Below are 12,666 nucleotides of genomic sequence, written 5' to 3' on the forward strand. Positions count from 1 at the left end.
CCTGATAAAGCTGTGACAAACACGAGGTTGCAGGCTGCACACAGTGTCTAATTGTCAGTTTCCTAAATTACAGGCCTCCCGTGAGCCAGCTCAGCAATAAGGCAGGTCACATCACCATTTCCCGTTCTTGGTGTCACATCAGGATTCAGATGGTGTGAATGAGACTCAGTGCCCAAATGACAAAGACAAAAAATAAAGTTCCAGCAACACAGGAAAGAACGGTCCTGTAGCAGAGGTTCCTCAGACAGTGGGGACTTACTTAGTTAATAAAATGGATATAAACCAGATAAAAGGAAATCTTCATGTTATTTGGAGAATTCTTTTTTTTTTTTTAATTCTGTTTAAATACACAATTAAAAGATCAGGAGGACACATACGGTTGGGAAACGTTTCTCTGCTTGCTCTGAGAACTATTGATCCATATTGTCCTTTACAAAGAGCCCAGGCCAGCAGCCTGTAAAGCGGAAGGGGAATTGCTGAGCAGAGAGAGTGCACAATGATGGGATACAGAAGAGTCCCAACATTACATAGTGGCTGGCCACTCTCAAGAGCTCACAGGCCCCTCGAGGAACATGGGTACCCAAATCTTGCTACCTCTGTCCCCGTGGAGTTCACTGTCCTTTCAAATACAGAGAGTCTATTTGGCTCTGCTTTCTCCAGGAGTCCTTGCCCATCCCCGGTGAAAAGGATGGAACTCACCCCGAGTTAGCATTACAGTCAAATCTGAAACTTGGGAGACTCTGGAGAAGGAAGTACCAGTAAGAGACTGCTTCTCCTCCTGCCCAATCCTAGCACCTATGCATCGGCAATCGAGATGAAGAAAACTGGAAAGGCAGTTGCACTGGAAATGCCATTTCATGACTCATCTAGAGGCACTCCCAGTCTTTTGGGGAATTCTGGATTCTTCCTGACAGAAACTTGGAACTAGCTTTGCATAACTTCCTTTGCATTGTCCCTCTGCATAAGTCCCTGTAAGACTTGGGAGTGTAGATTGCAAGGCCCAGCTCATGAAGCCACAGTGACATAGTGGCATAACAGAAAGGCACCTGCAGCCCAGGATAAAGAAGGGCTTAACTTCCCCATCATTCCGAAAGAGGCCAGGCTGCGCATAGGCTGGGTGTTACTTTCAGAAGTAAAAGGGAAAAGGTGTGGCTGAGGCCCAGATACACTGACTGGGGATGAGGTGACTCAGCAGACCCTTATCCCTGCTCTCTTTGGGAGTCACAGACTGCTATCTCACAAAGCTGGGTCCTAGAAACCTTGAGTATGTAACAACGCATCCAAAGTCAGCTTGCAACATAGAATACTATGGTGGTTGGGCCTGGTGGTGCACACCTTTAACCCAGCACTTGGGAGGCAGAGGCAGGAGGATTTCTATGAATTTGAGACCACTTTGGTCCATGAGGTCCAGCTAGGGCAACATATTGAGATCCTATCTCACAAAGAAAAGGGGGGAAATGCTATGGTGGACCACACCAAAATGATGTGGTTTAATGTTGCTATAACGGTTTCTAAGTAAAGCATCCTTTTTAGTGCAAAGCCAACGCTCTTTGCTGTTAATATGCCATTTTTCCCCCTGAAGTAATTTAGCCCAACAAATATTTACAGGACTCCTGCTTCTAGCTGATTGCTCAATGTGCTGGTATGGCTTTCAGTGACTAGTAGGTATCCAAGAAAACCTGATGTTAAGAAAGGAGTTTGTCCCTCCCCCTCCCTCCCCTCAGAAAGCCAAGCAGAGAGGGAGGAAGGCCCACCTTAATGGCCAAGTCACAGTGCTCGCTGGCTGTAGTGAGCTGTTCGATGTGCCTGTCCACCTCAGCCACAGAGAGGCTACAGCTGCTCTTCTTCCTGCCGCAGACGACACTCTCCAGCCCCGTCAGCACTCTCTGCAGTTCCGAGTTCAAGTCACTGCAGTTATCTAAGAAGGGATAAGGATGAAAGCCATTAAACAGGCAGGCGGCAATGAGCACCCTCGGTTGCTTTTGCTGTGAGGTGCTCATTTGGGAGCAATGGGAGCCTGGCATCTCCAAGTCAGCATCATTCAGTGTCATCACGCTGGCTGCTACCTGAGGCCGATAGCCAATGCAAACCTTCGGCCATTTTCTAAACACCTGTGCCACCCAGAATCTCCGTGCCTTTCGATCAAAGGCAGCCACACTGAGTTTTGGTAGTAAGAGCAAAGTGCTGCAGAAGAGACTTCAAATACCTTCTATTCAAACCACCCTGTTCAGCCACTCAGTCCAACATTGATTCCAGAAGTAAAACAAAACAAAACAAAACAAAACAAAAAACCCCTCATAACTTCACTGAACAACAACAACAAAAGCTCAGAATGAGCAGTGCTGATAGACATTAAAAAACAGAAACTGGGGACTGGAGAGCTGGCTCAGTAGTTAAGAGCACTGGCTGCTCTTCCAGAGGACCCCATTCAATTCCCAGCACCCACATGGCAGCTCATGGATGTTTGTAACCCCAGTTCCAGGCTATCTGATACCCTCACACAGACATACATGTAGGCAAGACACCAATGAACATTAAAAAAATAAATAAGTTACATATTTTTTTTTAAACCCAAAACTGTAAGAAACTATCCCTGCCACATTTCTTTTTTTCTTTTTTTTTAAGATTTTTATTTTATTGCGTATACAGTGTTCTGCCTGCACACCAGAAGAGGGCACTAGATCTCATTGTAGATGGTTGTGAGCCACCATGTGGTTGCTGGGAATTGAACTCAGAACCTCTGGAAAAGCAGACAATGCTCTTAACCTGCTGAGTTAGCTCTCCAGCCTCCTGACACATTTCAATAAGCTTCAAGACAAGCTTCTCCATCTAAGCAACTTAATCTATTTTCTCCATTGGGAGAATAACACTTTTAACAAATTCCATAGTTTTCCATATAAAAGTAAACAAGTCTAATAATTTTATCTCAACAATCTCGGTTGCTACTAACGTGCTAGACTCCAGAGTCTGGTCAAGGAAAGAAAATTAGAATACAGGTTAAATACACGTTGTAAAATAGCTTTGTTGAGAACATAAATTCCCTTAAGGGTCAACCAATCTTCACCTGTTGTTCTAGATTCTATATACTACCATAGCCCTTAATTATTGCAGCAAATTATGCGCATAGGATAATGCAGTCTCCCAAAGTGAACCATTCTTCTAAGTCCAGCCTGTCTCCTGCATGCAAGAAGCTGGTGTCTTCCCAATTCCCCTTCTGGTCACAGGTCCAGTGCACCAGCATGGACAACTGCTGTTTGTGCTAGGCTTTGGAGCACTTCGAGAAAATGCTCAGCATTATGGGAAGTAGATTTCCCAGGGCATTTTCACCGACCTCATTTGGCTGCCCACGCCTATCAGTTTCCTGCACACAGAGAGCAATCCAGCGGAAGGGTTTTCACTCTAACCCATGTATGCGGTGATTACAGCTGTTTCTCAAGGTGGCTGCTTCCCGTCTCTCCCACCTCTCCCACCTCTGCGACTGGGACCCGCCATCCAGCCAGTTACCCAGGTTAACTCTGAAGCAACCTTGACGCCCTTTTGTGTCACATCCTAAATCCAATCCATCTTGTAACTACAACCTCCAAAACTAATCGCCAAAGTGAACAACCGTTCTCACTCTCTGCTGATGCCACTGTGCTCCAAACCACCCCTGCTTCTCAAGTTGGCCATTCTAATAACTTCCTCCCTTCACTCCCCACAAAGTATTTAGAGTGAGATTCTTTAAAGACAGACATAGCACCCCCCTTTCTAGGACAAACTGTCCAATCACTTCCCCTACTCCTTACTACTAAACTAAGATCAAACTCCTTACTGAGTCATCAAAAATGCTGCACATCAGAGACCTGTGTCCGGAGCCCCGGCTGTATCATGGAATTCCTTGGGGAACATTTATAAAATGCCAATGCCAAAGCCCCACCCCAGACCAATTAAATCATGATCTCAGGGGGTCGGGGGATGGGGTGGAGGGGTGAGGGGGTGGGGCTTCGATACTAGAAATGTCTTCAATTCCTCAAATAGTGTTAATGTGCAGGATGGTTAGGAATCACTAGCCTGGCCCTCTGCTCCTCTGTCTCCCTGCCTTGGGTTTCCCTTGACTCTTTCTTACTACAGGCCTTCTCTCTCTCACTCGATGTCAGATTCTGATCTATCCCAGACGGTCCTCTGCTATTTCCTCTGCCTACACGCCCTTCCCCTTAGCAAGCAGCTCAAGTGCTGCTTCCCCACCAAGATCCTCCTCTCTGGAGCATGTGGATTCCCTCCCCGTTCTCTGCCAGGTCCCAACCCCAGTGGCCTGTTTTGTGTATGGTAAACATCACTATCTGACATGCATGCTTATCATCTTAACGTTCTAATGACAAATGCTCTACGAAGGATGAAGGATGGGCCTTTGATCTCCCTCATCGCTGCATCTCAAAATAAAACAGGGAAGGTAATCAAAAACAATTTTCAAAAGAGAAAAAAATCAGCACTGCTCAGCTGAGTCAGCAACACAGTGAAAAGGAGACTCAGTCAGCACTAGGGTATTTTGTGTTGACCTTAAGCATTTCTTCCCTGTTATGCACATGAGATCCTGACAGTGGGGGGCGGGGCTGGGGAGAGATACTCTGGAAAAACAGTGCTCAGCACCAAGTCAAGGCAAAAGGGTCCAAGTGTGGAGCAGCTCATTCTGTTAGCATACAGTCCAGTCTCCGAAAGACCATTCCCGCTCACGTGCACGTTCCCTGGTATCCAGAGCTGTGTGAACACACACTCCCAGATCTGTGAGGGCTTATCAATAGGCGCCTCTGTTCAGACATTGTACACATTGCCCTCTCAGGTCCACCTGACGGCATGTGAGCTGTGCTGCATGTCTATTAAACACTTCTCAAAGTACAGATGTGAGGTGGTGCTAGGGCCTTGGGAAACCAAAGGAAGAGCAGGGACAAAGGTTCTGGCTGCATCTCTATTCTGTTTTCAGACAGTGGCTGAGCCCTGACTGATGTCTGGAAGCTGAGTTCCTAGATGAACAAAAGACTGTCCTCAATTCTGAGAGGCTCAGAAACACACGACACCAACATGGAAGTCCTTCTCTCAGGGACCGGCCACCAGCCTGGAAATCGCCCCCTGAAGAGCACAGTGTCACACTGTCTAACCAGTGCCTAGTCTGTCTAGTCAGGGGAGTGGTCAGAGAGGGACATTTAAGTGAGCATTCAAAGCCTGATACATTGGTGCACACTGGTACACACCAGCACTGGAGAGGTGGGGATAGGAGGTCATCTTCAGCTATGCAGTGCGTTTGTGTGAGACCCTGTACACAAACAAACAAACAAACAAACAAACAAATGTAATCTGTGACCCTCTGCTCTGAAAGGAGAGCTATGAATATTTTCTTTGGTTTTAGGAAGGCAAATGTGTACCTACCTACTAGCTCCAGTCTGTTACTCATACACATCGCTCTACTTATCCACTGCCACGTCACTGTCCTCTGTTAGTGTGCTCTGTTTGGAGACTCAGGAAAGACAAGGTGGCCAGGCTAGCATGAACAGATGTGGGGTGCAGGAGGTGAGGGTGTGGCACTGTCATCAAGCACCCGTCCCTCACTGTCTCTCATTTGTCATATGTGGCCCATCTTTCCACATATTCACTTACAGGAATCACAAACTCCTCCGTTTGGCACAGTCCAGACCCAGCCAGAAAAACGGGCCTTCAATCCCGAGGGCTGAAGTAGTAAAGTAATCCTAACATTAAGGTGATCCAGGCAGAGCAGAAGGTCCTTCATGGTAGTCAGGTGTGTAACACTCGTGCAACTCACATCTTCATAGTCTCACCAGAGAGGCGGGTGAGAAACTCTCACAGGAGCATCGCAGCTTGAGGACTTGTGGTCACTCATGTAGGCTGGCAGGAGAACAGGAATCATGCATGGCAGGGCTATGTCACCAAGTACTGCAAATCCAGAATAGGGCTCTCCAGGGCATAGACTCACAAGCGGGTGCACTGCCTGCCTCGTTCCAGCCAGGAGACTCAACAGAGGACAAATGAATGGGGGGACATTAACTCTGAAAGGACTCTTAGAAAGTAGGGGTTTATATGCTAATTCTGTGGCTGGAACGTGAATGAACTGTAAAACGTAATGTTAAATGAAATGGCCAAGGTCAAATGTATGATTCTACTTTTGTGAGTCGTTTAGAAGACGCAAACGCACAGAGACGGAGAGCAGAACGGAGGCTGAGAAGGGCACGCCAGGTAGCTACTCTTTGGTGTGTGCAAGGTTCAGAGACTAAAATGGACAGTGGTAATGGTTGGAGAAAGGTAGATGTGCTAAAAGCACCTAAGCCAATCACTTAAAAAATGTTTACTATGTCGTATGTTATGATTATATATATGTGTGTGTGTATATCCACAACAAAAATAAAAAACATATCTCAGTACATAAACTGGGGACATAAAGTTAACAGGCATGCAGGAGATAGAAAACACCACCTTCAAATTTATCCTTGGTTCAGAAGAAAACTGAGGGGCTGTTCACTTAAAATAATGCTTGGGGAGGGATAGAGGAACATGAGAAAACGACACCAGGAACTTCAGCCACTGATGAGGGTTACTGACTTGTTCACATGTCGGGGATCTCTAGGGAAGGGCGGGCATGGAGGGGACTTCAGCAATGCTGTGCTTTACAGAGAGAACGTGAGGTGATTGATGGCTCGGCTCTACATCTCTCTGTGTCCAATATGTCCACAGCTTATTTATGTCATTCCTTAAAAAACAAACCTAGAGGCAGCTTTTTGACAAACAGCTACAAATAAGAGGGAAGCCCCGCCAGTGGGACCAGGGAAGGCGGGTTTGGAAACAAACCCAAACAGCACAGCTGCAGGGGCTGATTTTGTCTATTTAGTCCTGAGCTTTCTGGCAGCCAGAGGAAAAATGAATTATCTCCTGTCAGAACGGAGGAAGCGTTCCAGCTTCATAAGAGAGACAATGAAAATAGATCTGTAAGACTCAGGACTTCATATGTGTTAAGAGGAGATGCGACTGTGCCTCCTCACCCAGTGTTAGGGAGACGCAGATCTCATGGTTTATTCTCGTATTAACCTTCACTGGAGAGAGTTCTCAGCAGAGCTAAACTCAGATAATCTAAGCATTTGGCCCTCTGATATTTAATTTTCTTTAACAGTGAATCAGGACACGGAAGAATAAACAGAACAGACCCTTTCTTTGACTAGCGGGTGCAAGGCAGCCCGTTAACAGCCAAAGTTGTGTCTGCACACCTGGCAAGCCTCACTGTCTGGAACATTCCTTTTTTTTTTTTTTTTTTTTTTTTAAAGTGGGTTTTGATTTATTGTTACCATTCAAAGTTCATTACAATTTATACCTGTACTTGTACAATTTATTCTTGGAATAGCAGGGCTGGAAGTACTAGACTCAACACAGCAACCTTCTGGGGAGTCAGCAGCGGACTCCTCAGTGCATGGTGCACCAAGGCTGTGTGTGCGTAGCTGGCTGCTGCCCACCTCTGTTGGGGTGTGAAGCTCCTACATTTTGCTCTCCTCTCTAACTGTAGCATTCCCCAGGCAGACTTCTGGTAGCCACTGGAGAACAGACAGTTGGATTTAGGGCAGCGGTTCTCGACGTCTGGATCTACACCCCTTTGGGGGTCCAGCAACCCTTTCACAGGGGTCACCTAAGACCATCAGAAAACACAGATATTTACATTACAATTTGTAACAATAGCAAGATTATAGTTATGAAATAGCAACAAAAAATAATTTTATGGTGGGGGGGGGTCACAACAACATGAGGAACTATATTGAAGGGTCACAGCATTAGGAAGGTTGAGAACCACTGAGTTAGGGACTTAGATTATCCTGTCCGAGTTAAAAGTAAGAGCCATATAGCTCAGGGATCTGACAAGGATGTTAAGAGGAGGTCCACCTTCACTGCGGCTCTAGCCTGGTTAGACACATCCTGGTGTCTGAATATAGCTTTGTTCCTTCCCAGAACCAAGTAAATTGGATCCAGAATTGACAGCAAAACTACACAACAGAATTGCCTCATTTCAACGCGTTTTTAAAAAAATGCTGTTGTTCCTTACTGGGAAAATCCTAACCCACATACATGGGCTCAGTGTCAAAAACACTTCCCTTGTCTTCCTGATTCTGGGTAGTCTTATTTTTTCTGATGTGATTCTGTTCCAAAACATGATTCCAGATTAAAAATATGAATGTTTCTGAGGTTCTGCATTTGCCTCATAGTAGGTGTTTAGGCACGGATTTAGTTTTGAAATGCCTTGTTTTTATTTCCTATGGGTCTTCTGTGAAAGCTTTAACCTAAAATCCCATTGTCTAGAAGGCATCTGATGGAGACTCCCCATAATCCCCTGTAAGACCATCCCTGAGAGCAGAGACAGTTTTTACTTAACAAAAGTTCCTAGACACTCACAATGCTGAGCTTGGAGTAGGTAGTTCATCAACAGATGATGGTTCAAAGTGTAAAATAAACAAGAGACTTGTTTAAGGTCAAGTTTCAAAAGTGTCTCATTTTGTTTTTTGCCTATTTGTTAATCAAGTATCATCAAATTTAAGGCTTATCAAGTGACCAATTACAAATGGAAAAAGGCCTACAATTAGGACTTCTGAGGTGAAAGCTTTTAGTAATGTAAAAGGTGTTAGCTATAGTAAATATTACGTAAGATAAAAACCAGAAACCGGAGCTGGTCTGCTAGGCTAGAATGTGGGGATTGCTTCCAGGGTCAACAAGTTGCCCACACCTTTGTAATGACTGGCTACACATCACACTTGGTGCAAAGCAATTTAAGTGTGTAAAATGGGGCTGACAACACAGCTTATAATGTGAAAGGATACAGGTTCAATCTTAATGCTACAGAAAACAAAACAAAACAAAAAAGTAATTGGAAAGAAAAAACCCGCAGATTCTCTGAGAATCAGTACAAAACTGTGTGTGAAGAGGTGCAATGCTTTACTCTGGGGATGTAACAGTTCTGATCTTTCCACAGATCCAAAGCTAACGCCAGGAGAGTGATACTTTTTTTTTTAATTAATTAATTGATTTATTTACTTTACATTCTGGTCGAAGGCACCTCCCTCCTCTTCTCCCAGTCCCACCCTCCTTTCTCCTTACTTATTCCTCCAAAAAGGGTACCCACCCACCCCAGCTCATCAAGTCGCTTCAGGACTGAACGTGAAGTTTCCTTGCTATCACTCCACAGACAGAACATGACAGAAGAGAATCCAAGTCTGAATGGCAAGGAGAGGTGTCGACAGAAACCTACGTAAGCCCCCACCTGCATGTGCCCACTGAAGACAAGAGCATTTAGGAGGCATATTAACGCAGTATTAGAGCATCTAAACACCACCAACAATGGAGCTGACCCTAGGGACTTCTTGGAGCTTCGCAAAGACCAAGGGGACACACTGTCACCTACATATGTTCTTGAAAAAAAAAAAATCATTTCTAATCTAATTAGGAAGCAATCTCAGAACAAGATGCAATTTCATTGGCTTTACAAAGTATCAGCAACTTGGTCTAGAGTAAAGGCTGGGGTGGTAAGAGGCACTATCAGCAAACATAGCACATGAGCCTTGATTAGATCTGGATTAAACCAAATAACAAAAGACCTTCACAGGACAGCTGGGGCAAATCTGAATACAGACGTCACAGCCCTCAGTGGTAAGTATAGACTGACAGTTCATGGGCATTCTTTTGACCATTTTCAAAGTCTCTCAAAATAAAATGTTGAGGGCTGGAGCATGGCAGCATCCTAACCAAGAGAGTGAAACAGCATAGCTACTAGAAGGTCTGGATTTAACAGATACCACTAAGAAGATCCCCTTTCCTGCGGAGGACAAGTCCCTGGCACATATCCCTGCCACAGGCAAATGGGCATAACCACAGGCACATTCAGGCTGGGGGTCCTGAGGGCAAGTTCCTCCCACCCCTGCGGGCCACATCTCACTTCTGTGTTTCCTTTCTCAATCAAAGGGAGGCTGTATGTTCACTCTGTTTCAGCAGGATTTTACCAGCCTGAGACTTGCTTTCAGATTTGCTACTGTCACTGTAGGTTTCTGACAGTTTGCATCTGTTAAACAGCAAATGTGGTTGTAGATGTGAAGGCATAAGGATCCCCAAACATCAGCTGTATGAAGCCTCTCTCTGTCCATGGCCCAGATGTCCTAGGTGTCCCATCTAGGACACTCCTCTGCTGTAGATCACGTGTATCCCCAACCTCTGCTATAAAAGCAATGGCGATGCCCCCTGTGGAAAGCAAGACTCTGGTGACATATATGTGAAAATGGCTGTGATTTCACCTTTCGCTATATTATGCAAAATACCAGTCACCTGAATAGTATAGCTGAAAAGCCAGGTAACACTCAGAGGAAGGGGGAACCTTTAGGGTAGCAGGAAGTAAAGTTTTGGCAATCTGAAAGGTAAGTCTTTGGCAATGCCTTCTGGACCTCTAGGAAGTAACTCTCAAGATTGTAGCAAGCATGCTCTGAGATGAACTCCCTCACTGTGCCTGTATGGTCCCAGGACCCAGTGCTGTCCTATGGTCACCCCATCCCATGCTGAGCACTCCATGCTGAGAGGAAAGGCTGTTTCCCAGCGCAGATCACACATGACAGCTCCAGAGCCCTGCTCAAAAAGTGTGTGTGTGTGTGTTGTGTGTGTGTGTTGTGTGTGTGTGTGGTGTGTGCGTGTGTTGTGTGTGTGTGTTATGTGTGTGTGTTGTGTGTGTGTGGTGTGTGTGTTGGTGTGTGTGTGTGTGTGTGGTGTGTGTGTGTGGTGTGTGTGTGTGTGTGTGGTGTGTGTGTGTGTGTGTGTGTGTGTGTTGTGTGTGTGTGTGTGTGGTGTGTGTGTGTGGTGTGTGTGTGGTGTGTGTGTGTGTGTTATGTGTGTGTGTGGTGTGTGTGTGTGTGTTGTGTGTGTGTTGTGTGTGTGTGGTGTGTGTGTGTGTGTGTTATGTGTGTGTGTGTTGTGTGTGTGTGTTGTGTGTGTGTGTGTTGTGTGTGTGTGTGTGTTGTGTGTGTGTTGTGTGTGTGTTGTGTGTGTGTGTTGTGTGTGTGTGTGTTGTGTGTGTGTGTGTGTGTTGTGTGTTTATACACATACATTCTCTAGCACCCAAGCATCAGCAATATAAAATACTTTCTTAAAGCAACCGCACTCCCCACAATGGCTGTAGGAGTGGGAATACTAACATGAGTCTGGATTTTGTTTCCAGTATAGACTAAACAGGCTTTCAGAGCCTGGTCTGGTTTTCAGGCAAAATATGCTATGAGTTTCAACCAAGGAAAACACAGATCAACCTAAGGAGCTGTGGCCTGTTTGGAAAACAAGGAGTGCTTATGATAATACAAACAGGATCCTGCGCTGAGCCAATTTGAAGATCAGTATCTTCCCAGCCCACTTCGCTCACACCCAGCTCCCTTCAGGATGATGAAAACGTACTGAGCAGAAGCAGCGTGTGAGAGAAACAGCACACCGAAGCAGAGTCATAATCTTTCCCGCTTTCAACTGTATTTACTACAAGGAAACGTCTAGGAAGATTTTTAGTGGCCATTTCAGGTACTTGGCCTTGATAAAATAATATAGGTCTTTTGACCTAAATTTAGACCTTGCTAAAACACAGGTCCTTATTTGATATTTATTGTACATGTATGGGTGTTTTGCCTTGCGTGTCTGTCTGTACACCACAGTGCATGCGTGTCACCTGCTCAGATCAAAGGACAGTATTGGACCCCTTGTAAATGGAGTTACAGATAGTTGTGCACCACCGTGTAGGTGAGACAGTTAAAGCCGGGCCTTCTGCAAGAACAAGTTCTCTTTAAGCACTGAGCCACCTCTCTAGTCCCTTATACACCGTTCTTAATTGACCGTGTTCTTGTCTCTGGGGAAAAGGTCACCTCAATAAGACTACCCGTGAAGCAGTGTTCAAAGTCATGCTTTGAATTTGGACCTCAGGGTGACCCTCATTGCAAAGCCTCTTGGGAGAAATTTAGTCACCCAAATTCATTAAAAAGAAGCAGCTATTGCATGCCAAGACTCAACCCTGCTACAACTGCTCAGACTGCAGTTTCAGTCTAGTCTAGCCCTGCCATTCCTGGGGACTGGTTTCTCAGTTTCCAGTGCAGGTCACTGACAATCTGACTCATCATGTGTAGGGAAGACAAGTGACCCAGCCACTCCAGGTTCTCCAGGGCAGCCTTGTGACTGTAAAGGCTACTTTTGGAACAGTCCTTGCTCCTTGACACTTTCAAACATTTTTTTTTTCCTGAGGCCATTAGGCCTCATCAGCCAGTAAGCCAGGAAAATCTGACTTTCCCATTCAACATAGTTCATGGTTGCAGCCATGCCAAAAAGTGAGGTTTCATGTGTAAATTCCTCCTTGGCTGCCCTCCGAAAATGACTCCTACTGAGGGAGACTGCCGCTGATCATAGCAGCGAGCATGATTTGTTTGAACAGTGTTTGAACAGCACTGAATTCCAACAGAGTTCCCATCTCCCACTAGAGATTGCTCAAAAGAGCTCTCCAAATGCTAACCCAGAACCCCTCACGAGTCACACAAGATTGATCTGATCAGAGATGTTGTTTTATAAGGAATGGCTCCAGTGAGAAGGGCCTGCTGGAGGGGACGCCAACCGCATGCTCTGACCCACGTGAAATAGTGAGCCTGG

The 12,666-nt window shown here is 45.6% G+C and overlaps 1 protein-coding gene across 1 annotated transcript in view; it reads right to left on the minus strand.

Moving 5' to 3' along the window:
* Mcc (MCC regulator of WNT signaling pathway) overlaps positions 1-12,666 on the minus strand; it is a 225,015-nt gene that overhangs the window by 58,048 nt on the left and 154,301 nt on the right. The window contains exon 5 of the mRNA XM_051163948.1: positions 1,755-1,918. Coding sequence (XP_051019905.1) covers positions 1,755-1,918 — 164 coding nt within the window. The remainder of the gene's footprint in view (positions 1-1,754; positions 1,919-12,666) is intronic.

Source organism: Acomys russatus, chromosome 20 (assembly GCF_903995435.1).
Source record: "Acomys russatus chromosome 20, mAcoRus1.1, whole genome shotgun sequence".
Classification (NCBI taxonomy): domain Eukaryota; kingdom Metazoa; phylum Chordata; class Mammalia; order Rodentia; family Muridae; genus Acomys; species Acomys russatus.